This window comes from Plodia interpunctella, chromosome 22 (genome assembly GCF_027563975.2).
Source record: "Plodia interpunctella isolate USDA-ARS_2022_Savannah chromosome 22, ilPloInte3.2, whole genome shotgun sequence".
Taxonomy (NCBI): domain Eukaryota; kingdom Metazoa; phylum Arthropoda; class Insecta; order Lepidoptera; family Pyralidae; genus Plodia; species Plodia interpunctella.
This window is the reverse complement of record NC_071315.1, coordinates 4,669,931-4,697,731: the sequence shown is the minus strand read 5'-3', so window position 1 is coordinate 4,697,731 and position 27,801 is coordinate 4,669,931. Positions and strand designations below refer to the sequence as shown.

Sequence of the window (27,801 nt, the reverse complement as noted above, 5' to 3'; positions counted from 1 at the left end):
TACACGGACAGAAAATAACCTGAAATAACACTTTTAGTCATGAAATTCCCACGAGCGAAGCCCCGGGGCGCAGCTAGTGCAATTATTTTCGTAACTAGCGGCGCCAAATATCCTCTAAATCGGTGAGGTTATTCATTACAAACAAAAATACAAATATTTTCTTTTTATAATAGTAGTGTGAATCTGTAGAAAAAAAATCTGAATACGTGTTATTCACTACTGCCGGATATTTTTGCTATCCCTCCGTCCCTTTCTACTCCACTATGAGTCCCATATTCAGTGCAAGTCAAATTTGGATCTTCTGACGTGTCACGGACGCAGAGCTCAAAAGCTTAGCGAATGTGTTATACCTATTTTAAAATGACAATACTTTTCCTACTCTTTTTATTATCTTAATGCTAGATGTCTTTAGGCGCCTCGAATAAAATCTTAAGTATTAGCTAACACACTTTGCAAAAACTGCTAAATAATTTTGTTTTTTTTATTGTGTTTGGTCGAATTCTATTGATCAATCCCTTATTAAATCAACAAAAAATATTTAAAAGTTTCAATTCGTAAAAATTTTACTGCGGTCTATCTACAAGAAGCTATATTTTGCTACATAAGTAGCCCGGATTCCATAAGGATATACAAAGTAAAAAACATTTATTTATAAAATTTATTTGTCACTAGTAGTAAAATATTCTATACAATATCCTCATTAATTTTCATAAAAATAATTGCATTCAATCATTCAATCACCTTCATATACGCAATATGAAATCTTGTAAATAAATCATGATTGTATTGGGCAAAACATCTTAATATAAAAATACATAATAGTTGGACATGAGACAAAGAATTTTGCAGAGATCTTCTAAGTTTCTCTTTTACCTGAAATAGAAAACCAAAATTATTTCAGCAAAACAGGCGTCATATATAACCCTCTGAAAAATCTTTGTGTATGAAGGAGAAAACGATAAACACTCAGAAAAAGAGCAAGATAGAGAGAGAGAGAGAAAGATATTACCGTTAGCTGGCGGTCGTGTTGCTGCTCTTGCTCATCAACTTGGCCACCATCTCTTGCACTCGCTTCATCTCCTCTAGTTGTGACGTCACCTGGTACAATCTGTTCTCGCGCTCGGCCACTGTCTTCTCCAACTGTTTTACCATCTGTGGGACATAAATTATATTTCTCATGCTAGTTTTAATCAAATATGGGTAATTGTATTCGATTAAAAGTAAGAAAATGCGAGCGATTTATTCTAGGCGCTCATACACAGACACCAGGCACTTATATTGATGTAAATTAAAAATATATGCATATTCCCTATTCCCATCTGTCGTATAGAGATCGTCCGACCATCTCGTTCTCACATATATTTTTCATTTCTTTTAACTTTACTACTATGTACATGTACTTACATTATCTTTCTGCGTCAATTCCCGTCTGAGAGTATTTTCCGTCTCGCTCGCCTCCTCCAGCTTCTTGTCTCGTTGCTTCACTCGCTCCTCAAACTTTATCAACACGCCTGCTAGCTCACTGTTCTTGCTCGTCTGTAGTAAATATAACATTGTTTTTAGACAATTTTTTATGATTATAGGAAGGTATTATAGACACCCGTGCGAGAAACAGGCCGCTAGATCAGGCTTACCATCATTTCTTAACGCGATCCACTTTACGACCTAAACTGAACTGCATCGCAAATTCGTACCATCGACTTAATTTTTAATGCGATTCATTTTAGGTGCCTAAATTGAACTGAGTTGCATCAGAATCGTTCTATGAAAGTTGATGGTAGGCCTGCAGAAAGAATTAAGAAAAATAAACAGACTTTGTTTTATTAACATACAGCGATTTCGCACTGAAATACCAGGCTAGCATGAAAAGACAGAGTTCATAGGTATCATTCATAGCATTCAAGTCTAGATGGGCGCTTGTCCCAATATTGTACTTCGCAATATCCGCCGAGTTCGAGACTTCACAAATACTTCACGCTCCAGTAAGTTATGAGCGCCGCCGGTTAGCAAGTCAATAGTGCAAGTCTATAGCATTATGCCACCCTGGTCAGAAATTTTCCCTTTGACAAAAGTTTCGTAATAAAAAACAATCGACATTACAGTTACGTTAGAATGAGCACCAAATAAAGCTGGGATTTGAACAAGTATGGAAATCTTAGTAAAGTATGGACATTTTTAAAATTGGACTATTGAACGGAAAGGCCTACGCCCAGTACTGGGACATAAACGGCTATGAAATAACAATAATACACAATAGTCATATTGTTTACGAACAAGCTTAAGGTTAAATTTACTTTATTTTCTCTACAAAAACATCTTAAGATATTACCCATTTATTTTCTTATTGTATTAAACTTAATATTAACAAGCCCTAATATTGTTTAATATTGAAAAAGTAATAATATTCTGCGCGGAGATAAGTACTAGGCTGCCATAAAAAGGTAGAGGCCGTTCGGCGAAATGGCTTCCTAGTGTAGAAACTTGCTCCAATATTGTATTTCGCAATATCCGCCGTCGATGAGTGCGGCGCGGAACTTCAGACAGGATGGTGCGCTCAAAAGTAAATTATATGTTGTCTGTACACCAAAGTTAAGTTGTCTATGACATAGTTAACGAATCATTTATAATATTGTCTTTACACCAATCCTTTTCCTCTCATCATTGCGTGTTCCCGATTACATTCGGTGCTGTGACGCCTGAAAGCCCATGGTTCGCGTAAAAAATAAAACATAAAATTTTGAACATTTGGTTCTGCTTTTAAAACCGGCCATCTGTATGATTTTAAATATTTATTGACACCCTAGATGGTTGAAAAAAAAGCAAACTATTTCAGACAAAACGAAACAACACCCAAAATATATTTTAGGCGGAAACCATATATTCCATTATATCAGCGATTTTCGCACTTTTTGTAATTTTCTATCACATTAAAACAAATTATTTCCTTACCTGTTGATCAAGTTTCTTCTGCAACGTTTTGTGTTCGCTCTCAGATTGTCTCAGTCGGTCTTCCAACTCTTTCTCGCGGGCTTTCATCTCGATCTCCAAGTTCTATGCAGAAAAGTTTCGTATTCTATAAATTTTGCATTGAAATAATACTAGTTGTTGAAGGGGAGTTGATAAAATAGTTTTTGAGTTCGTAACTTGGATGTTGGTCTTAAAATTCCGTGCTATTCTATTTGGACAGCGTATATTTTAACTATATCCAAATTTAAAAGTGTATTTACTTCTAGACTGCCCATCTAGCTCAGACTCGTGCACGCTGGGAGACTGCTGGAACTATTGAACAAAACTAGTCTATAATAAGTCAAGTCAACACGAAGATTTAAAATATTTTTGTGCATTTTATTTTTTACATAGCCAATAGCCAATTTAGCACACAAACTCCACTCAACCGCTATCTTCCTGAGAAGCCTTTCTCCAACTCCTTGTGGAGCTAGTCTATGGTTTGTTTATCTATGAAATGCATTGATTTAGCGCACAAACTCACGCTGAGGTGCAGCTTGTGCTGTTTCTGCAGCGCGTCCCTCTGGTTCTCCTTGTCGAGGCGCTCGGCCGCTATCTTCGCTCGGAAGCCGCGCAGCGTCGTCTCCGCGTCTTCCAGCTGCTTGTGGAGCTCGTCTATGGTTTGTTTGTGTCTATGGTATAATCGAAATATGATAATGAGAATTTATGAATACTGTTGGAATAAGAATATCGATTTAGCATTATGTCTAATGTGACTAGATGGAACAGGCGACGAATTGGTATACTTGTCACAGACAGTGATTGCATTTAAAAGAGGAATTAAATAACATAAAAAATATATATAGTGCTTAGAAAATTTATATTAAAAATATTACACATTAATATAAAAATAAGTATTTTTATATAATCAACGAAACATAAGATTGAAATTATAAAAAGTATAAAAGTTTATAAAATAACAAATATGTTTAAAAAACTTACTGGACGTAAAAGTAACGTAAAAGTTCAAATTGGTTTTTATTTTAATTCAAATAATTTTAAAAATGTATAATTAGTAATTTCAAAATAAATCTCTAACAAAGAGACCAACATAACCATAACTTAAAATCACATTTTTTTTTATAAATTCAAATTTATGCACGGAATGTAAAAAAAGAGATTACAGCAAAAAAATATACAACAAAAATTCATACAAAACAAAAAAAAAAAAAGACTGCATCGGCCGGGAATCGAACCCGGGCCGCCCGCGTGGCAGGCGAGCATTCTACCACTGAACCACCGATGCTCATATTAGACCGACGAAATAACGCTTCTCACTTCATGACGTGACATACTTTCAACAATTTCTGTATCGAATCGTAATGTGCCACGATATTTAGAAAATAATGTATGTAGTATAAATACCAGTCAGTCAGTAAATTTAATTAGCAACCCACAGTCTTCGCTTATTTTTTATTATACATACTTTACTACATTATATGTAAATGCAAGTTTGTCACGCTTCCACTGCTAGACTCCTAGATTGATTCTGATGAAATTTTAAATAGATTATGGTTGACCCGAGGTCACCGGGAGCAGAGCTGTGGTCTACAACTAGTTATTTATATTTACAAATGATAGGAGGATATGGAGTGGCCCTACAATGGGACCACTTCATATCCTTCCGTGGAGTACGTACTTCATATACGTACGATGCGAGTTTAACAACTGATAGGCAACAATAGCATTCCCAAAGAGGGTTCCCAAAGAGGTGTAACTATAAATATAAAAATTGACGAGAAAAAGTGCCATTGACGAGAAAAAGTGCCTGTGAAGGTCTAATTTATGAATAAATTATTTGAATTTGGTTCACGTCAGGCGGCCGGTGGTAAAATCTTAGCCTTAATCTTCAAAATTCAATGGTTATTTTCCGTGAACCCTGGGCTTTAAAGCGTCACAAATCTGAACGTAATCGTGGGTCGGGTCGGGAGGTTCCCTCTATTGTGGTTGAGCTTCGCGATGGCTGACTCACGCGTCAACTGATAAAAAAATATACATAAATTTATATTTTAATAAAATGGTAAACCCTTCTGGCATAATAGGGACGAACACTGTTTGAAAAAGTTTCTTTCGGCATTTCTTCTCAGCAGTGGTCGTTCCGAAACGCTAGTAATTTGTAGCTTTGGTAAATATCATTTAATTTAGAATATGACGTGAAAAAGTGCCTGTAAAGGCCTAATTTCTGAATAAATAATTTGCTTTGGGTACACGCGAAGATATGAGAGAGAGAGAGAGAGAGAGACATCGATATAATGTGAGAGTGGTAGAGTGTAGTGACCTCTCGTTCAGCATCTGCGTGGTGTACAAGACGTCCTGCTGCGAGGTGTTGGTGGCCTGCAGCAGCGCCAGCGAGTGCTGCAGAGACGCCATATGTTCACTGGCGCCCTGGTAACACATGGAATATTTTAATACATAATTTACTTCATCATTTTCAGCGTACATCAGCCCACTGAAAAGAAATAACTTATTAAAAAAAAACACTATTTTTGATTGTAATAGTAAGGGGAACGTAGGTCAAGTGTCACTTGAAAGAAAATCATATTTTATTTCCTTCAAATAATAATTATATTTTTTATTGAAACACCATAAAAAATCATTATATTTACACATGACATAATTTGTAATGAAAGAACATCGTATCGTTGATACCTGTAAGGCGACAGAGTGAGAATGCAGCCGTTGTTCCAAACATGTCATCTTGTATCCGTACAGCTCCATCACGCTCGACGTCGCTATGTCCGAGATCTGAAAGTAGAGATTTTTTTTAATTATAATGTGATGAAAAAAATTGATAAATGTACTCAAAAAGTCATAGTTAAAGGATTTGATATTCCATTAAACATAATAGTAAGGGTATCGTGATATCTACACAATATGCGTATTCATGCTACTGTCAATGACAAAACTTTTCCACGTTGTAAAATTGGCTAGTATGTACTCTTTATTACACTGTGGTAAAGTCAAGCGTTTATTTATATTTTTTTATTAGCTTTTCAAAGTTAATTTGACATTTTAATTTTTTTTCGATGTCGTGAAGTTGATTGTTCATTTTTATTCATAATCGCCGAAATTAACGTCGAGACGTCAATAAGAAAATAGTTTCGTGAAATTAGTGTCACGAAAGTGGTTTCGCGAAACTAGTGTCACGAAAGTAGTTTCGTGAAACTAGTGTCATGAAAGCAGTTTTGCGAAATTAGTGTAATGAAAGCAGTGTCGCGAAACTAGTGTCACGCCACTAGTATCTCGACGTAGGACACAAGCTAGGCCACCTTCCCGGTCTGCAGCGCGTCGGCGAGCCTGGCCACCAGCTGGTCCACGGCGCGCTCCTGCTGCGGCGACACGCTGCCGCACGCGGCCGTCACGCTGTCGCCCGCCGCCGCCGCCGCCGTCTCCGCCGGCTCCGGCACCGTCACCAGGCTCTCGCCGAACACCTGCAACGGGTGTTCCGCTATAGGCTGGGTATCCGTCCGTCGCGGCTTCGCTCGGATAAAATAGGAAAAAGGTTTTGTTCGCGTCCGTGCTAAATGTCATCGAAATCGGTACAGTAGTTTTCGAGGTTATTAATTACAAACAAAAATACAAATGTTAAAAAAAATATTTGTCTGCCGCTGTGTCAAATTTCATCAATATCAGTCCAGTAGTTTTCGAGGTTATTTATTAATTACAAACAAAAATACAATGTTTTCTCTTTATAATAATCGTATGTAATATTTTTTAAACTAGCGGCCCGTCCCGGTTTCGCTCAGGTAAAACCATAATAAATTTAGTCAATTTCACCTAAATGACCTAAACCTTCTATAGGTTTAAAATAATAGTAGGTATACAATTATATCTCTTTATAGACAGCCTACATTACATTACACATAGACTTACTTGACTCATCTGGTCCGAAGGGAAATAATGATGTTTGACTAGTTGCAGGATCTGTCTTCGTCGCTGTCCATTACCGCTGGTCAAACCAGCACAAAGCATTTTTCGAACCTAAAAATAATATTTTTTTAAATTAATCATATTTTATACGCAGCGACATATTTTTTTATTTCCGGCTATGTTCAATTCTGGGCATATTGTGCAACAATTTATTGTACACTAGCTTATTCCCGCGGCTTCACCGGCGTGAATTTCTCTGCGAAAGTGATGATTTTCGAACCAAGTTTAAACCCCCATTACAGTAATTTGGGCGTTAATTTTTTTTTAAAAAAAAGGCTATGTATGTATGGGGTCCTTTAATTACATGCAAAGTTACCAAATTTCATAAAAATCGGTCCAGCGGTTTAGCCGTGAAAGCGCAACAGACAGACAGACACGACTTTCGCATAATATTAGTATAGACATTAAAAACATTAGTATGTATTATATTTCCCACGTTTTCATAACAAAGTTAAAACTTATTTCCTGTTTTGTCACTACTAATTCAGAATGAGACCATACATATTTTAACTAAAACTTATTTAACGAATGGGTTAATTAAATGAGTTTTAATGTTAAACTTACCTGATGGTGTGCGAGCAATCTGTTGAGCGCAGCATCCCAATCAGTTGAGATTGGAGCTAGAGACAACGCGGTGCGACAACCGACCACCACAGCATTTTGCGCCGCTTCCACACCGCATGCGCCATTCTGTGATTTATAACAGCTAAAAATCTAATACAAATCTTTTCCCTTTATGTAAATATGGAACGGGGCGGGTCACAATGCGACAAACGTGATGGGCAGGTTGCGGGACGAGACATGTAGCGGGAAACAAAATTAATAAATAAATAAATATATATATTAGGACAAATCACACAGATTGAGCTAGCCCCAAAGTAAGTTCGAGACTTGTGTTGTGGGATACTAACTAAACGATACTATATTTTATAACAAATACATATATAGATAAACATCCAAGACCCGGGCCAATCAGAAAAGATCATTTTCCATCATGACCCGACCGGGGATTGAACCCGGGACCTCTCGGTTCAGTGGCAATCACTTTACCACTGCGCCACGGAGGTCGTCTTATTGATTGAACTAGATGAATTGAACTAAAGATGAGAAAAAAATACGAATTTTTATCGTATATATTTACCAGTCTTACAGAATACGAGGTAAAAGTATGACTGAGATTTTACTACGAAATTCACGCGGGCGAAGCCGCGGGCAAAAGCTAGTAATGTTTATATTTAATCTTAACCGTATAGTTACGTAATATTTTAATTTAGTTCGTTCAATGTAGATGGCACTGTTCGAAATTAGAACTCGATATGGTTTCGTTTTTGCTATATACCTATGTGTAAAGATGCATTGATAAATGTCTACGTTCCGAGAGTTTTGTTTTGAGTCCCTTCTGCCAGGGCCAGGCGGGAGCGACACGGCCAAGTATTAGTTACCTACTTAATTAGCCTATCTATGTTACATATAGGCTATCAGACACTTTATCAGCAAGCGGTGAAACAGACTAAGTCTCACCTGCGAGGTGTACTGCAGCACGTTATACAAAGTGTCTTCAAACGTGTCGGGAGTGACCTCGTGCAGCAACCGTTCTTGCGTCTCACTAGACTCGCATAGTGCACCCAGCACTTGAAGCTACAATATAAAGAACAAACATAAAGGTTTGTTACACATGTCACACAATGCTCTTAATTTATTTTTGAAAATAATAATGACATAAATAACTCTGGAATCGAGCGGGAAATGAAACCGCGCTCCCGTGCTTCCTGAATTTTTCTTCTTTATATTTGCCTAATTGAAAAAAAAGTACTTTATTCGGCTAAAAAAACAAATTTTACTCTCTCATCGCATGTTCCCGCGCGGTTGCATGGCTGTCCCGAGGCTGTAACGCTGCCAAACCAGCCGGGATCAGCGTAAAAAATAACAGACAGAAACAGAACGAATTTTGTCGTCCGATTCCGTGGTCGAATTGCAATTTATAGATACAATAATACACATTATTGCACCAAAGGTGACAGTACAGACAGAAAAAAATTAAAGAAAAAACTTTTCTAAAGAAAGCTTTCATTAAAATGCTCCTTAAAAAGAAGTAAAAAAAAAATTCCTTTAAAATTTTAACTATCAGCTTATAACCTCATTATACACAATTTATATGATCATAAAAGCTTGTCTTGTTTACTTATAAAATCACACTTGTTTGGAAGAGTCAAAAAAGTGTGATTTTATTTTTGTCATATCTTTGAAAGTATTGTAATAATCACAGTATTTTTTTCACTGGTTTTTCTAATAATATAAGGGCTTTCGAATAGTTATTAAAATAAAAAAATGTCAACTAGCCTATTGTATAACTATAGGATCGTGTCAGATCGGGCCGCCCAGGAATTTATAGGTTAATGTAAACTCACCCACTGCAGCCCCGCCTTGCCCGGCTCCAGCGAGGGCGGCACCAGCAGACTGGGCAAGCCGTCGCTGATCACCGATATCAACTCCTGTGGCAGCCGCCCTTCGTCTGATCATAAACATCATTCGTGAAAATATGGTTGGTAGTTTGTAGCGTTTTAAGAAATTACTGTTAATCTATATGTCACGGTAAGTTTGATTAATTGAAAATGATTAATAATTTTACAACATTATTAATAATAACCACGTGATTTGGTAAATATTGATAATCTATTGAAATTAATTACTTTTATTAGTTATTATTAACTGACAGATAACGCACAGCCGAAACTACTGGGCGTAGAAAGTTGAAATTTGGTGTGTAGGGGATATGTCCTAGGACATTGTAGGGGAGCACTAAGAAGGGATATCCTGAAATTCCCACGGGAAACGAATTTTTACCGAAGTCGTGGGCAAAAGCTAGTATAATACAAAATTTAAGACGTGATAAAAGTGCCTGTGAAGGTCTAAACTAATATTATAAATGAGAAAGTAATTTTGTTTGTTACCTCTTCACGCTCTATCTACTCAATCTCATATATCAACTTTGCACTCATCTAGTTACAAGTATGGAGAAGGACATACACCTATCATCCCGGAAAAAAAACTGTTCCCGTGGGAAAAATACGCGAGCTAGTACAATATAAAATTTGACGTGAAAAAATTGCCTGAGGTCTAATTTCTGAATTATTTGATTTATTTTCAACAAAATTCAACAAGTACTGTGTGTGTTTTCAATAATAGGATTCGTAAGAAATAACGAACTTTTTATCGTAGGCTTACTATAAATGCAATCCAGTTTAGGGCCTAAAGTGATCGGCGTAGAGAATTCGACCATTGGACAGTCAACAACACATCTACCCAAATTAATTGCAAACTCGTCGCTATTACCGCGCCATGGATGGTAACTTGAATGTGCTGTTGACTGTACATAATTTTATGTGCAATAAAGTTTTTAAATAAAGAAATTCGTCAAATACCTTTATATTGTTGTACGATCGCCGCGAACAGCTCCAGAGCTTCGGGCAGACTGATGCGGCTCGCCTTCATACACAGACACACCATCTGTATGTGGTGGCAGCGCAGGGCATATAGATCTGTAAATCATATTTAAATATTACTAGGAGCGCCCCGGGGCTTCGCTCCTCTGGGAATTTCGGGATAAAAAGTACCCATGTGTGTTATTCCAGATTATATCTACCCGTGTACCAAATTTCATAACGATCGGTGCAGTAGATTTTGTGTAAGAGAGTAACAAACATACATACATACATCCTCACAATGTATAATATTAAGTAGTTTATTATTTTCTAGTTTGGACGCCAGTGCAAGGAAACAGGGATTTTTTTATGGTTTTAAGCAAAGCTATTACTGCCCAACAAAGGCCAAGATTATGTGTCCGTTAATCGCTTCGTACGATATGTACAGGGCATGAAATGGCCATATTCTAGAGCGGAACCACTCAAGAGTGGAACCACACACCACATACACTAACCTACTACAACTTGTAGGTTCGTTTATGTTAGTGTACAATGAGTACACTGCCCTAAATTAACATTTTGAAATCCTACAATTTAAAAACAGTTTGATCAAATTAAAAATCAAGTTATTTAAAGGTTTTTGAAGGGTCTATTAATACTATTTTATTTATAGGAAGGAAGGCTATTGAAATGGAAATAGCGACGAATTTGCAAAGAATTTGGGTAGTTTGATATGCTGTCGACTGCACACGCACCTAAATTGACGAGCACAGTGAGGAACTTGAGGGCGTTGCGCAGACAGCCCGCGACTTGCTCCGCGTCGCCCGAATCGTCCGGCACCGCTTGGCAAAGGCTGTCCATGTCCTGTAATACATAAATAAAACATCCTTTGTCTTTACAGATTATAAAGTCCGCAGCCGCGTCATCAAATTTTAAATATGTTTCTCTCAAAGCTACAAACTACTATTATTTCGAAATTACTGCTGGTATATATTTTGTAAATAGCTGCATTACCGCGAGGCCGTCCTTGAGCTCAGTGCTGAAGTGCGGGTAGGTGAGCACGTACCCGCGCAGGTTGGTGTCCGCGCACAGGTCGCTCAGGAACGTGTGCGCGTGCAGCAGCTGCGTGCTGTCCCGTTCACTGCACTCGGAAATATAGAGATAGAGCTAATTTAAAGGTTTTACATCGTAGAACGAGAAAACTATACAAGAGCGTATCACTCAACGGTTTACTGCAGAAATTATTTTTGTCACACATTGAAAGCAATAAAATCTCACTGAAAACAAAAGTTTGTGTCAAAATTGCCGTTTTTGTAAAAAAATCTTTAGTAAGTACACGTTTTTCCTTATTGTATGAGCTTAAATAGATTGTTATAAAGTGCTAAAGCGCTTTAAATCTAATTAACTAAGCGTTTTTTAATTGTGAACCGTTTCTATTACTGTCTGTACTTTATATGTACTGACGAATTCTTGACACGATCTCTTTTCGCCAGTACGTAGTAAAGTTTCTCCGTAAATAAACCGATAAAGTAGTGCACCACTCACAGCACGGCCACCTTGTAGGTGCGCATGGTGCAGCGCAGATAGCTGTGCACGTCGGGCTGGCGCGCGCTGGCGCCGCGTGACGCGCCCGCCACGCACAGCAGCAGCCGGCACGTCTCCACGCCGCCGTAGCCTCCTTCCTGCATATACGCACGTACATCCTTCTAATATTGTAAACTAGATTCGCCCGCTTAAATTTCCCACGAAAACTAAATAATAAATATGAAAGGCGTCTATCTGTTCTGCTTTAGCGGCTAAACCGCTAGACCAAATTAGATCAAATTTGGTATGCATGTAGATAAAGACCTCCGTTCAAACTTGGGCTACTTTTTATTTCAAAAATCAAGCTTTAAAAAACTACTTTGGGGGTTGAAAGTGTGAATGAAAATCATGTTGAAAAAAGACAACTTAATTGGCTATCATACAAAAATATTGATCTTAGAAATTAGTTATGTGGCAAATTATGCTCTCAAAAGTAACTATTCTACATTGGCGACTAAAAGCGGCTAAACAGATAGTTCACATAAATACGATCATACATACAAAACACAGTAACAACAACTTGCACAAAAACTAATTATGTTACCTTCAAATTAATAAGATGAACAACAAACTCCTTAGTATCCACAGTTCTCATTAAAGCGTAGATCGCAGGCAGATTCCCATAACACACATTGACAAGCACTGTAAGAGACTTGTGGCCAATCGTCCGCTGCTGGGGCTCCGACATCGGCTGGGTGATCCAGTCCGTTAACTGCTTCATGAGCCCTGGCAGGTAGGACTCTTGCCAGCTTATCTTTATGCCATAAGATATGTCCTAGAAATTTGGGAAATCATTAAACTTTCTAATATAATATAAAAAAAATTGTCAGGATGTTTGTTTCTTACTCTTATATGTAAGTATAATCTACTGAATGGATTTTGATGAAATTTGGTATATAATAGCAACAGTTATAACCCAGAAAAGCATATACTCCTTTAATCCTGATACTTTGACATACATACATGATACGAGATGCAACAACTACAGACTCTCAGAGAACTTTCTGTTATAATATTAAAAACATATAACAGAAAGTTCTCAGAGTCTGTGTTGTGATAAACTCAAAACAAATTTTCATGCATTTTAACCAATAGATAGTGCGATTCCTGAGAAAAGTTTAGGTGTATAATTTATTATGTTTTTACCTGAGCGAAGCCAGAAAAGGCCACTAGTATTGAATAAACTGATTGTATACTTAACAAAGCCTTTTTTATGATGTGGAAAAGAAACAATGACCCTAATTGGATATTTCATCACCAGGTAAACTTGTTACATGACCAAATTACTAACAAATTGTTAATAAATTACTAATTTAGTTAGTAACTTACCTGCATAACTGACAGCACTTTGATTTTCTTATCGTTAGATATTGAGTCAGTCAAAAGTCGAGAGAGGATTGGCATGAATCTGAAAATGTCAATAATTTAACCTTTAAATGAGTAGTCATTTAAACAGACTACTCAGACTAGTCTAAGAGGCTTCACCTCAAAGCCAACTCGTATTTAAAAATATGTATTATGAACAGAACAAAATATATAGGAAGAATCAATAAATTATATAAAATGTAGTATAATTTACATTAACACAAACATAGCCATTGCGAATATAAGTTTACTAACTTGTATGTATGAGTTAGAGCATATCTAGCACTTGGTTCTATTGAGGCTCGTGACAAGACGGCTACGCAAGCCCAATGAGGACTTCTCCCATCACACATCACCCTCCACAGAGAACTGAAGAACGCACACACCTCGGAGCGACCGGGGGAGAATATTGTTAGGTCACATGAAGATGCTATCAGCTGAAAGTACCAAAAATATAAATAATATAAAAACGAGATTGAAGGAGTAACTAATCGTACACAACTGTTGAAATGGACACAATAATTACCCCAAGGTATCTGTTCATCAAATTAACAGCATTTTCACTATGAGTTGCCTCAAATTCACGGGCAGCAGTCACAAAAGCTTTCAAATTCGCAAATTTTCCTCCATCTGCCTGGTTGTTGTTCCAATTTTCGGCACCGTCCACTTCCATCATTTTCTGGTTTTTGTCACTAATATACAATTTTGGCGTAACTTACAAACCAAAACAAAAAAAATACGTCACCGCGTTTGAATATATTTACAAAATGATCAAAAATACAATAAAAGGAAAGCGAACCGCTACAAAAGTTTCAATTTCAACTGTTTTCTGAATCTAAGCGCTGACAGACATCCATTTTCTATGTTTATAAAATACAGGTTTTCTATTGGTCAATTTTGACACCATAAACTAGTTAATAAGATTTTTTTACAAGCTTTTAACTTGTGCAATGTGTGGTTGTGCCCTCCCTATGTTTATCAGGTTGAAATTTTGCAACTGAGTTTTAAGGCATAAGATATCTTCAACCTATTGAAAAATTACATTCTTGTAAAAAAGTGATTACTAGGTCGCATTACACAAAACGATATTTTAACCAGAATAGGTATATATCATCATCATGTATATCATATATAGCGAAGTACTTATTAAATCCATGATATCATCATTATTTCATTCCGTAATAAAACCTTTGACTAGTAGATTATCTATGGTACTCTCTGACTACAAAAAAAACAAAAGCAATATTTTTTCCGATCTTGTCATTTTCTTATATTTTCCCTTCATTTCCACGAATACCTAGGTGATTTTTGAGTTACATAGTGTGCTTAATTTATAAACTATTACTTTAATAATGGGCGTTGATGTTGAAACTCTTTCACCAGGAAATGGTTTGTAAACAAATATACTTCCCGATAACCTCAAACTCAAAGTATTTATTCCGCCGAAGTTTGTTGAAGTGAGGCAAAAACTATTTTGGTTTCAGGATCTACATACCCAAAACCAGGACAAACTGTAGTAGTTCACTACACTGGAACCCTACAGAATGGAAAGAAGTTTGACTCGTCCAGGGACCGTGGTCAGCCTTTCAAATTCACACTTGGCAAGGGCGATGTCATCAAAGGATGGGATCAAGGATTAGCGAAAGTAATTATGAGTTACTAGCTTTCGCTGACGATTTCATACACCACAAAACTAATGACTAGGCATATTACAAATACGATCCAATTCCATACCTATATGCTATAGTGCAGTTGATTGATGTTCGGTTTTTATATGCCAACAGAAAATGTTCATCAGGTTGAACAGCTTTTGCTAAGGAACCATTTTCATATGTCTACAGTTCAGCTGATCTATTATGCCGCATCAGATGTTCTAGTTTGCAAAATGGAAGTTTTCAATAAAAAAGGTTTCATTAAAACCCATCCAGTAGTTTCAAGGACTAGCAGTACAAATAGATATACAGACAGGAATGTTTTTTTATATTCTTTTTCTATTACAATAACTGCAGAAATTCTATTAAAAGTATAGACAAATTTTTTATGTTATACATAGGTCTAACATAAAAAATGTGTCTATACTTTTAATAATACTATCTATACTATTATTATAAAGAGGTGTTTGTGAGGTTTTATGTTTGAAGCAGATAATCTCCAAAACTACCAAACAGATTTCAAACATTCTTTCACCATTAGAAAGGTACATTACTCAAGATTGCTATAGGCTATATTTTATCTCAAAATATCCATGGGAACGAAGCTCTGGTTAACATCTAGTGTATTATTACAAAATACATTAATTATATTAATTTACATTAATTACATTCATTTCTCATTTACAGATGTCAGTAGGAGAGAGGGCCAAACTCACTTGTTCCCCTGATTTCGCCTATGGCTCGAGGGGACACCCTGGTGTCATACCACCCAACTCCACCTTAATTTTTGATGTTGAGTTATTACGTGTTGAATAGATACCTAATTGTTAAATCTCAAAAACTTACTAACATGCAAACTACACAATCTAAACAGTGACAGCTACATTCTCGCTTATATCGTCCCTGTCAATGTTGAGTGCAGTCCATTATGAATTCTGAAATTTAAATATACTTATTAAAAACTTTAGAGCTATTGCTCTTTATATGCTTGTTTGGCCTGACAGTGAAAGTTATTGTTGTATTCAGTATTTTTTTTTACTAAATGTGCCATGACATAAGTATAATTTGGAATAATATGAAATGCACTAATAACTGAAAGTTGCTTATTTGCAATATGGTGCAATTATAATAACCATGAATAAGTTTGTCTTAAATTTTTTCTAAGACATCACTATTGTTTATGACTGGCATGGCATTGTGTTGCATTTAATTGGATTAAAGAAATATTTCTGTATTAAAAAAAAACTAAGATATTATAGGATATTTATCAATCTCAATGCTAGTTTAGCATTTACTTAATTATTCTAAATGTTAATTTATTGTTTCTTAAAATAAAAAAAGTGATTTGTATAAATAGTTTTTTATTCCCTTTTTGCCTATGTACAAAATAATCTTTGGTTTCAAAAATAAGTTTTCTTTGAAATAAGATACATACTTTATGTAAAGCCCCATACCCTTATATTCCAAACACTACTTGAACTCGCCAGGGTAATAATTCATTAATGGCACAACATTGTTCTTCATAAATTGTGATCGACACAATGCACAAGTTTCCAGTGCTCCATAACAGCATTGCATACAAAATATATGACCACATGGCAAAACACAAGGCTGTGTCATCTCTTCTAAACAAGCAACACATGATTTACTGCTATCTACCTCATTGGGAATCTCCCTCATCTGATCCATATATTTCTTGGCTTGATAAAAACTTTGACCACAAGACATGAAAGAGTGTATTAATGTCACAACTCCTAATAACCTCAAGTGAGCATAATATGCTGCTGCAGCTGGTCTTACATGGACATAGTCAATCCCAGTCATCGATTTTCCAATCTCGATAGGACCACCATTCATATAACATAGTGCTCGGTGAATACTTATTATTTGTGGTATCATGGAAGTTAAGGCCTTTAGTAACACTAAAAACACATTTTGGGCTTCGGGGCGTAGTGATCCATTTTTCTCAATACTTTTCTCAGCATTTCTTAATAATTTTCTAGTAAAGTTCTCACCAAATGCCGATAAAAATATGCTGAGTAATCGACTACTGAAAGAAGGTAATTTGTAATAACTATCGTTGACTTGTACGATTCCTGAATATTCTTCTCCCAATGTCTGAAGGTCTTTTAGAGTGGTGAAGGATTTATAAAGAATTGACGAGATGGGGACGGATTTGGCTGCGTGATGTGAAGGTAAAAGTCGAGCTATGTAATCTGCGAGTTGTTTTTCGTAAAGATCGTCTTTCTGCCATGCCCTAAGAACTTCAGCTGGTTGCGCCACAGGTAGAGCCATGCTGAAAGGTAACTATACCTTGTTCCAGGATAAGTCGGTAGGTTATCAATTTTGCAATAAAATAAATCTAGGCACTTGCTAGCCTTTGCTTCGTTTGTTTATCTTGTTCCATAGATGATCTTGTTCTTTTTTGTGGATTTGCTTGCTTTGCTTGAGTCAGTGATTTAAACTTTTTGACTTTGACAAATCAAATAGCGCAATGACATTGAAGTACCACGTTATTTTATAAACAAAAGAAGATGAACGAAAATGACACTAATTTTTAAATAGGGAACGAGTATTACTACACATTTATCAGAGTAAGTAAAGCACTGTATGTTAGGTACACAAAAGCTTTGCCGCCTTTCGCTATCGATTAAAACGTTTATTTTAGAGTACTTTATTAATCCTTTCATTATGTAAGCATTTGTGAAAATATATAACAATGTAGCATATTCGGGTGCCGAAATATTGGGAACAATCGTTTTCCATATAATATAAAAACTTTGAAAACTATGAAATACGCCTCATGCTGTAAAATTTTCGAGCCAGTAAATGGTCGAAAAGTAGCTCGGAACGCTTCACACGTTAAGACTTATTAAAATAACGACTTCAAACAGGTAAGATCTTCAGTCAAAATCAAGTTTATATGAGTTTATGACCATAATTTACCAAATAATGCAGAACATAACCTAAAATAGTGTTATTATTCAGGATAATCCACTAAATATTTCCTTTAAACTCGTACCACGATTGCGTAGAAGGTATTTTTGATCGTAAATCTGCAACAATACTGAAAATTGGCACTTTTTGCCTCCATTGGCAATGTTTGTGCAACTTAGTTGTACCAGTAGCGCCATCTGAGCTGAGCTTTGCGTAATATTCCCTATTCCATGGTTCGGAGATCACTCAAGTCCAAAGAGTAAAGTAATATAAAGCTTTAGTCTGAAACATAGATAAAAGAAAAATATAGAAAGGTCTGAAAGAACGTGAAGAATAAAAGTGAAGGAGCTGCGCCGGGCCCTTCTAATCTAAATCACAGATAATAGCAATACACGGTTGGCATATACCTATTATGCCTACTAATTACATGCATTATACACATCTATAAATATACATTCGCACACAACTAAAGTAGAATTTATATTATATCGTGGGCCGGGTCGTGAGGTTCCCTCTATTATGGTTGAGCTACGCGATGGCTGTCCCATGCGTCAACTCGTGAACGGGTGCTGCCAGAGGGAACATGGTCATCTCGTTTCTCATATATTTTCATGTAAGTTAATTGTTTCATATCGATATATATATATATATTATAATCAGCACTCGGATCACAATCATAACCTGTTTTGATATACCTTTTGACTATGTACATTATGTACTTTTATATATTATTAGAAAGAAAAAAAAACATTGTAAGAAACAATAATGGTAAGCCGATCTGGCATGATAGGGACCAACACTGTTCAAATGAGTTTCTTTCGGCATTTCTTCTCAGCAGTGGTCGTTCCGAAATGCCAGTAGTTTGTAGCTTGTGAGAAATAACTATAAATATAAAGATTGACGAGAAAAAGTGCCTGTGAAGGTCTAATTTCTGAATAAATGATTTGAATTTGAATATCCATGTGCGAAATTTCATTAAAATTGGTCTAGTAATCACACATTCTGACAAAACGAAATTTTTTTCAGTCCACGTGGTGAGTGTAAACTATTTTATACAGTTTAATAAAAGTAGTACATGTTAATTCTTTTTGTTTTATTATAAATCGTTGATACTTATACATTCTAGATAAAGGTGCATTGTTTGGTACTTAAAGAAAATGTCATACATTTTATATTGTTTTAAAGAATTTGATATATTTACAGTCTGTAAAAAAGTGAAGAAAAGGGATTTTTGCCTAACTGCATTATTTTACCATTACAATACCAAATTGAACGGACAAGAATGGTAGAACATTGATTTAGAAAGTACTTACTAATTCCATGTGGTTGAAACACACTCAGTGTTACCAGCCAACAGGAGACAGAAACCTCATTTAATTTCTTCACTTTCTAAACAGACTGTAATCATTTATTCTAGCTAATCACTGCTTACATAAAATACATTTTACTGTAACACTAAGAATACAATATACATATTTTAAAGAGTTCATACAGACAGACATTAACACAATCAGCAACATTTGACAAGACAAAATAAGTTTTATTATAAAAACAGTAAAAAATATTTCTTGTTACAACTGATAAAGCAGTCATGTGTCTGTAAATGTAACAGATATTGCTGAATAGAAAAAATGTTAATAAAAATTTAACACTAAAGTATGTGTTGTCACTATAGTATTTTATAATGTTTGATATTGTTAGAAAGAGATAAAACATAAGTTAGCTTAAAGTAAGCTGTAACTTTTTTATGAATAACAGGATTAAACTACTATACGTTAAAATGTGTTTTATCTCATTATTCCCACACAGATATTCCTGGTTGGGGACGTCAATGCAAGTACCAGATGGGCGAAGTGAATATATATACATACTAACAGCAAAATTTTAATGAATGAGTACTGTGACTATTTATCATTATGATTACATTGCGAGATGGCTATAGCTATATGCAATAGTATAAAATTTTAATATCTAGTAATTATTAAAGCAATTTTTTTATATAAAAATGAGTTTAATGTAGCTTTTTATATTGTTTTTAACTACTTATTTATTTATTTATAAAGTCATTGAAATACATATTAAAACTGTAAGTGGTAATTCGTATTGTACAATGTCAACATGAAAAACATGAGATAATTGCAACGGCGTATCAACAAAACGCGCGGCCGCCATCGACTGGTTCCTAGTCATATACTATACTAACGTCAAATCTCTGTGCCTGGCAAAAAACGCGCATACGCGTTATCAAGGCTTCTGGTAGTATAATAAATTCCACAATTCAATATTCTTGCTAACTCATTCACTCCTTCAAGACGAGCTAACAATTACATAAGCTACAGAATTATGAGTTCAATACCACTGACGATTTAACTGATTAGTACCTGGCACTTTTAGCAAATAAAAAAAAATCACGAGAAGAACACATGAGCAGCGTTTCTCCTGTCCCTGTGGTGGTACGGCCACCCCGGACGCGAGCGTCAGAAGAAGTGGCGGTAGGAGTGCGCGTGCGCCGGTCACGTGCGCCGGCGCTTGGCGGCCGGCGTCGCCGGCGGCGTCGACGTGTTCGCGCGCCGCCGTCCGCGCCGAGACCCGCTGTCCTCGTCTATGAGCGGGGACTCCCATGCTGTGGGGAAGTTAATCATATGTAGTATAGAATACACAGTTGTTACGAGTTGAATAAAAAGTAATTAAATTTATGAAATGAAATAACAATAAAATTCAGCATGAAGATCATTCGATTCGCTTGAATCCTGAATTTTTAAGAATGCATAACATGAATAACAACATCTATAACAGACATTTCCGTTGATGATATTTGACATGCTATCGGACGAGCTTATAATGTTAAGACTTAAGTAGGCAGCTGTCCGCTGTGCTGAATATATTTATACCTTTTAAGAGCCTTACCAGAGAAAGTGAGACAAGATATTTTAACTTTTTTATGAATAACAAGGCTAGTAAACATTGTATTTATAAACTTTCCTTCACATATTTTACAAAGATTTCAACTGATTCTCTTAAAATTTCCTGTCCGGGGCAGTGGTATAGTAACAAACAGAAAATTATTTAGTAAAAGCCAAAAAAGTTACCTTTGGATTTTGTGTTTTTATTATCCCTCTGCGAAGTAGACTTCCTGCTGGTGGAGCTGTCGCGCGTCCCGGATGCGTTGGAATCGCGGGAGTCACGCCTGCGGTCTGAAATTGTTAAAGACTATACTAATAAAATCTTCAAATAGATCTTCTCAGAACATTTTTCTATTTACTGTGTAGAAGTTATTGGCAGGTGAGAACTGTTCTACAATGAAAAATCTCTCTTTTATAATTGGATTATCCTGGAATGTGATGTGAAAAAGTGACACAGGCATTTTTTGTCATATTCCAAACTAAACAATGTTTATTAAAGCTACAAACAACTGTTTTCACGAGAAAAAGTGAAAGAAACTCATTTAAACAGTGTCATCATATCAATAACCAATCTTAAAAATGTAAAGATTTTAACATACTCTATACTTTGGAGCATTACAGCCAGCGATTAAACCAGGAATATGCAATTTATAGTTATGTAATCAACAGAAGAGAAACTTATTTTGTTGTTTTAGATTATGAAATAAAAGTGTAATAATGATATCATATTTACCATAATCCTTCTCAGATTTGATGCTTGGTGTATCAGTAGACGCATGCGAGCTGCCACTCTCTTTGCGTGTTTTCGTCGCTAACGCACTCATGCTGTCTTTACGACTGCCAGCTGTAAATATGTTGAATGAAATCTATATATCAGCATTCTACGACAAATTTTGTCTAGTAAACTGTGAGAATTAATTCAAGATGCCTATAGGCATCTGACATTTTGACTAACCATTGTGGCAATGTATTTCATTAAAACAAAGAATTGTTCGTTTATTTTTATTACTAAAATTATTATGTCTAATAAGTATATATGTGTGGACTTATTTTGTACCGCATCTTGTAATTACCCAATTTATGGCAATACAAATAGGACCATGGCAGGAACATTGTTAAATTGTACATTTGACAGATTGAAGGTTGTTAGAAGACAACATATCCCATTAGTAAAAGATATACCTTTTGGTGTATTATCTTTAGATGCAGTGCTTCTGGGTGTTGAAGGCTTGGGCGACGGTGTGCGGCCATCTGCATAAAAACCAAAATACATAGATAACCAAAATAATTCATTTATTTAGTACCTGCATAAATGTACATTAGAATATATTCAGATGAATATTTGTTTTTGCTTGCAGCTTCACCTACATTAATCTCCCAACATCTCTTTATCAGGATAGGATGTGTAGATAAAGATTGACTGGTGGTATTGGTGTTTTTAGCAATAAATCCGCCCTTTGCAACAAATTGGTACTTAAATAAAATTTGATTAAACAAATAAAAAGTGAAGAGGTAATAAACAAACAAGCAATTTCTACTAAACTTTTGTAGTTAGGATTAGGATGAAGAGACTTACCTTCACTATCATCGCCGATCACAGCTTCCTTGCACTTCTGCTTGATAAGAGATCCAAACTCACTCTCTGACAAACTAAACGGCACTTCTTGATTAGGAAAAGGAATCCTTTCCGTGTCATCCAACATCGGGAGATCGTATAAACTCTCAAGATGTTTCCAAATATCTTGGGTCGATATTTCTTTGGTGATTGAGTTAGAAAGTTTTTCCCAAATACAAGCCATTTGGAAATGTTTGTTAATGCCTACCGGCTTGTGGTTCGCCATTGCGTAAAATAACTGTATTTCCATATCTACATCCCATTCCAGCGTGTCCCCAGTCTTTACATCTGCTTCTTCTTCGCTAGAGACCATGTTGATTGTTTCAAAACAACAAGAATGATTGAAACTATTGAAAGATTGGTAATAAAAACCTCAGGCAGGGAGGCCTGAAAGGAACACACACATACACACACAAAACAAAACAAGAACACAACAAAAATATACCTACTGACTGACAGTGACAATAGTTATATTTTTATTTCGTTTGTAGTATTGGTAATCATTGGCTGCTTACGGGGATAGTGTTGCGGTGATCTCCTGTTTACAAAGTTTACATCATAAAAAAAATTGTAGACCACCAGCAGTCTTATACCACATTTATCACTTCCTATACTATAATTATTATCACTGGGTGTTAATGCCAAAATATAAAAATAAATAAAATAATGTCAAATGAATTTGTTGTTGGTTTAAAAATAATACTGTCAAGAGTGTCAAGCAAGTGAAATAAATGCATTCTGTCTGAGCATCAATCAAGTTTATTAGTTGAATTTCATGTTAAATACCATGATTTCCCATTAGTTACTAATCCAATTATTAGAATATAGTGTAATTAATTTGTTAACAAATCATGGCGAACCACTACGAAGTCCCTAGCTGGTAAAAATCCTATAATATTTCCACAACACTTGACCATAACAGCGAATTCCCAAACTACATAAATAATTAATTTCATCAAAAATACTGGTTACATTGCATAAATAGCATGCAAATTTATTACATATATACAAAGCAGCATAGCAAGTTGTATATTATTATAACTGTAAGTAACCGCTTTTTGTTCGTCAAAACGGCATGCTTTTAATTTCGCTATTTTACTACAGGGCCGGTAAGCCTCCTACTGGACTTCATTTGGACGTGTTAAAAGGAGACAAATTGATACAAAAGCTGATGTTAGATGAGAAGAAATGCTATTTATTTGGCCGCAATCCACAGATGAATGATTTTTGCATCGACCATGCCAGTTGCTCAAGAGTTCACGCCGCTTTTGTATATCATAAACATTTAAATAGAGCCTTTTTAGTGGACTTAGGCAGCAGTAAGTAATAAAACTATTGTATTTATATTGCCTTTTAAAAATATTTTATACTAGTCTTCACCTATAAAATTGTTTTAATGAGTACTGATAATATTTCAGTAGTGTTATGGAAATAGGAGTTTCATTAGTCTAAAAGAAAATTTAATCAAGCTTCTGCAAGTTTTATCTACATTTTTCTTCTAGACTCCGCTGTCATAGTATTTTGGGATAAGAAGCAACCTGTACTTTTCCAAGTTATATGGTGTAAGCACCTTGGCAGTGGAGTCTAAAAAAATTATTAAAAAATCCCTGTATTAATTGGATTAATATAAAACACAGCATACTTCTTACAAATTTGTCCAGTATACTGCACAATTTATTGTCTAGTCAGCTTTAAAGTCATCACTTGATGACATCAATAAATTAACTCCAAATTTTGTTTACCACCAATTAAATATTTTGTACCTATATGAATATTAAACATTAGTAAGATGATAACAAAACATTCTTCATAGATAACAAATTCTTAATAATTTCCAGCTCATGGAACTTATATTGGCAAGATGCGGCTGGAGGCTAACAAGCCCACTCAGCTGCCCATTGACTCAAACTTCCACTTTGGAGCTTCCACAAGAAATTACATTATTAGGTAATGAGCTCAGCATCTTACTACCATGACTATAGTATGGTTATCTGAATAAATGCAAGAATATATTCTTGTGGTAAGTGAAATATTTATAACTAGCTGTTGCCAGCGGCTTCGCCCGCGTTAATTTCCGGGAGGAAGGGTACCCTATGTCCTTCTCCATACTTCAAAAAATATGCATGCAAAATTTCGAGAAGATTGGTTAAGTCTATTTAATGTTAAGTTAGAGTGTGAAGAGAATGTCTGAGGGGTTATGAAATACAATTATTTGGCAATATTAATGGAGTGGTTTGCCAATGCCTTCTTCATTTTACATACTAGCAAGATGACAAATTACAAATTGAATTGTAGGTTTCCTCACAATATTTTTCCTTCAAGGGATTGTAACACTAAAGTTTTTAAATTTTTATTTCCACATTGTCGAAATCCAAGACTGGATGCTGAATAATTCATAATGTTTTCTCAAATAACATCTGTCTCGACTTTGTCCAGAGAACGGCCGACAGGAAATGCACGGGGCATCATGGAGGATCTACCGAATACAGAGCAGGAAGGAGCTTTACTCGGACTGCCGGAGACACAAACTGAACTTGATGTGAGTCTTCTTGTCTAAATATCTTGTATTGATTCTCATATATTTATAGTAAAGTTCAAACTTTTCTACCAGATGAGCTAGGTAAATCAGAAGGAAGAGTCATTTAAAAGAAATTGTGTCTAATAATGATATCTAGAGTGATGAGTGTGAGAGAGAGAAAAACTTAAAGTTACAAACTGGCTGGACAGATAGAGAAAGAGAGGGATGCCTAGAGCGAGATGTACTGATGATTCCTCGGCCCAGGGTCCTCATATTATAAACATTTTATTTACAGAACTTGACAGAGTTCAACACGGCTCACAACCGAAGAATTTCAATGTTGGGAATTTCGACAGATGATGGCACAGATGTTATAAAGGTAAAGTGTTATTAAACTTTTTTTCTATGCCCATTGCAACATCTCTGTCTCAATATTTAATGTGTCACAGAATTGCGAGAAATAAACTGCGCGATGAAATATCGCAGTGTGGACAGGACTTAGTCGGTTGTCTTTTAAGAGTAGAGAACGGATTAACATTATTATTATTATTTTTTTTGCCTTTGCAATACCCAATAGAATGGTCAAGATTGGTTAATAAACACCCAGTGTTGCCAGCCAACAGGAGGCAGCGGCGCATTTATTTTCTACTCATTACAGAATGTATTTTAGTTGTTACTAGCGGCCCGCCCCGGCTTTGCACGTATGCAATGTTATATACATTATAAACCTTCCCCTTTAATCACTCTACTATACAATAACACTTTATTGCACAAAATATTTACATAGTATGCATAAATAAAAAGAGATACTCTTATCTTAACTGTCAATAAAAAAACCCGCATAAAATCCATACATAGGGACAGACAGACAGCGGGAAGCGACTTTCGTTTATACTATATAATGATTTTAGCCGCCGACTGGCACGAAGCGTACAGCGACCATGCCCAGTGGCGTTGCAAAGAAACAGAAGAGGAATGTGTCCTTCAACGAGGAGGTGGACATCATCAACCCGGAGGACATTGACCCTACCATTGGAAGGTTCCGGAACCTGGTCAAGTCCACCATAGTGCCCAATGCTAACGCTCCACCGAAGAAACTCAAGCTGCAGAGTGCTGATGATAGTAAGACTTTTTTTTATTCATACTTATTCTACTAATAATTCTATGAGTAAATGCGAAAGTTTGTGTTTGTTACTGTTTCACGCAAAATCTACTGGACTATTGTTGTGAAATTTGACACTTGAAATAGCACATAGGGCACTTTTTATCCCTAAATTCCCACGGGAGCGAAGCCCCGGGGTGTAGCTAGTATATTATAAATGTGCAAGTGTGTTTGTCCGTCTTTTATGTATATGTCTGTGATTTTCGGTGTGGAGATTTTTGGAGAGTCTTAGGCTACTTTTTAATACATACTTAAGTACAGACAGACAGCGGGAAGCGTCTTTGTTTTATACTATGTAGTTATTTGTCCGCCAGGCGCGCACCACATGTCGCTGCGGCTGCAGGAGATATCGCGAAGCACTAACCTGTATTCCGACCTGCCGGCCCCCAGTTCTCACCTCAGCCTCATCGGAGCCAGGTAATCATTTATTTATTTTTTAAATCCTAACTGATCTTATAAATGCGAAAGTTTGTTACCTCTTTACGCTTTACCTGTTCAACCAATCTTCTTGAAATTTTGCATACACGTAGTTAAATAAATGTAGCCGTGGGAAATTCACGCGGACGAAGCCGCGGGCAAAAGCTAGTTTGTTTATATCATTTTATGCACTCATGGTTGGCCGGAGTTATATTAGCTAAAACAAAAGTGGTTCAATGTATTGCAATTTGAGAGCACTCAAAAAAGTTAAACGTTTTTGGAAAAAAATATGCAACCACGATTTGTCCACAGAGTGTTCAAAAAGTTGAATTAAATATTAAATGAAATGAAATTTTAATTTAATAAAAATTTATAAAAGAAATTAGTATATTATATTCAAAACTAGGATTAGATACCCTATTATTGTAAAATTAAATGTCAACTTTTCTGAAAAAAAAAAGAAAAATGTGTGACAATGTGATATCCCCAGACTGGGGCTGTCGCTGCCGAACCCCGCGCCGGACGTGGAGCTGGAGGGCCCCGAGCAGCCGCACGTGCAGCCGCCGCCGCCGCACAACGGTACTATATTTGTATTTATTTTTCAAACTAAACTGAAATGTTCAAGCGTAGTGTTCATGATGATAAAATCATCAAAATAGACTCGTCTATCAAAATTTCCCGTGTAAACTTTATGTTTTACAATGCATGCTTTGTTTTCACAATTAAATTTGACTTTTATTTGTAGCAGTGTATTATGTAATGTATGTTCTTTGTTCAGTTGTTTTTCCTAACCATTCGGTGAAAATTAATAAAAGAGACCTAGAAAAGGATTTTTATGGATACAACCTTAATGTTTTAGATATACCCATTATAAAAATTTAAGAAAATATGAAGAAATCATACATAATTGTTGTATTTTTCAGCACCAGAAGACGCGGGTCCGTCGACGGGTCCTAAAAAGAAGAAATACGCGAAAGAGGCGTGGCCCGGACGGAAGCCGGGGCTCATACCTGGCGTCTGAACTCAGCCGCCATTTTGACAAAACATTTCTTGTACAAACTTTTGAGGTACTTCAAGACTTTATATGCCGTTATTATGTCATGATTTAGTTTGATAAAAATGACATATTTTTAAGGAAATTATCCAATGTATTACTATTACAGGTTACGTTCAACCTGTGTACTAAATTTTATCAAAAATGTCCTCACAATATTTATCATCAATATTTGGAATATTGCATTATTAGTACCATATTAGATGAAGTCTGGATGAATTTAAAATTGGCTATTT

At 35.8% G+C, this 27,801-nt stretch overlaps 5 protein-coding genes and 1 non-coding gene across 6 annotated transcripts; 2 read left to right on the top strand and 4 right to left on the bottom strand.

Annotated features, from left to right (window-relative positions):
* Nucleotides 1–644: 644 nt before the first annotated feature.
* Nucleotides 645–14,189, bottom strand: LOC128679794 (uncharacterized protein). The gene is made up of 20 exons (XM_053762244.2): nucleotides 13,834–14,189; nucleotides 13,563–13,744; nucleotides 13,272–13,350; nucleotides 12,487–12,717; nucleotides 11,904–12,040; nucleotides 11,373–11,499; nucleotides 11,114–11,222; nucleotides 10,359–10,475; nucleotides 9,345–9,448; nucleotides 8,458–8,574; nucleotides 7,501–7,626; nucleotides 6,880–6,987; nucleotides 6,276–6,437; nucleotides 5,656–5,751; nucleotides 5,285–5,391; nucleotides 3,491–3,638; nucleotides 2,950–3,051; nucleotides 1,405–1,536; nucleotides 1,010–1,152; nucleotides 645–873 (listed from the first exon to the last, which is right to left on the bottom strand). Exons 1-19 carry the CDS (start codon nucleotides 13,981–13,983, stop codon nucleotides 1,012–1,014), a joined length of 2,475 nt encoding a protein of 824 aa, XP_053618219.1. The 5' UTR covers nucleotides 13,984–14,189; the 3' UTR covers nucleotides 645–873; nucleotides 1,010–1,011.
* Nucleotides 4,182–4,252, bottom strand: TRNAG-GCC (transfer RNA glycine (anticodon GCC)). The gene has a single exon. It is a non-coding gene; the product is annotated as a tRNA-Gly (tRNA).
* Nucleotides 14,190–14,516: 327 nt separating the features above from the next.
* Nucleotides 14,517–16,313, top strand: LOC128679796 (peptidyl-prolyl cis-trans isomerase Fkbp12-like). Its single transcript, XM_053762246.2, has 3 exons — nucleotides 14,517–14,696; nucleotides 14,792–14,952; nucleotides 15,647–16,313. Exons 1-3 carry the CDS (start codon nucleotides 14,660–14,662, stop codon nucleotides 15,773–15,775), a joined length of 327 nt encoding a protein of 108 aa, XP_053618221.1. The 5' UTR covers nucleotides 14,517–14,659; the 3' UTR covers nucleotides 15,776–16,313.
* Nucleotides 16,313–17,439, bottom strand: Pex10 (Peroxin 10). Its single transcript, XM_053762245.2, has one exon. It carries the CDS (start codon nucleotides 17,252–17,254, stop codon nucleotides 16,430–16,432), a length of 825 nt encoding a protein of 274 aa, XP_053618220.1. The 5' UTR covers nucleotides 17,255–17,439; the 3' UTR covers nucleotides 16,313–16,429.
* Nucleotides 17,440–18,974: 1,535 nt separating this feature from the next.
* Nucleotides 18,975–22,850, bottom strand: MrgBP (MRG/MORF4L binding protein). The gene is made up of 5 exons (XM_053762409.2): nucleotides 22,376–22,850; nucleotides 21,982–22,050; nucleotides 21,533–21,643; nucleotides 20,986–21,090; nucleotides 18,975–20,519 (listed from the first exon to the last, which is right to left on the bottom strand). The coding sequence occupies exons 1-5, from the start codon at nucleotides 22,725–22,727 to the stop codon at nucleotides 20,410–20,412; spliced, it is 747 nt and encodes a 248-aa protein (XP_053618384.1). The 5' UTR covers nucleotides 22,728–22,850; the 3' UTR covers nucleotides 18,975–20,409.
* A 260-nt stretch (nucleotides 22,851–23,110) lies between these two features.
* On the top strand, nucleotides 23,111–27,555 carry NiPp1 (Nuclear inhibitor of Protein phosphatase 1). The gene is made up of 9 exons (XM_053762346.2): nucleotides 23,111–23,294; nucleotides 23,519–23,733; nucleotides 24,253–24,361; nucleotides 24,851–24,953; nucleotides 25,228–25,311; nucleotides 25,844–26,054; nucleotides 26,409–26,511; nucleotides 27,002–27,090; nucleotides 27,435–27,555. The coding sequence occupies exons 1-9, from the start codon at nucleotides 23,266–23,268 to the stop codon at nucleotides 27,530–27,532; spliced, it is 1,041 nt and encodes a 346-aa protein (XP_053618321.1). The 5' UTR covers nucleotides 23,111–23,265; the 3' UTR covers nucleotides 27,533–27,555.
* Nucleotides 27,556–27,801: the final 246 nt, after the last annotated feature.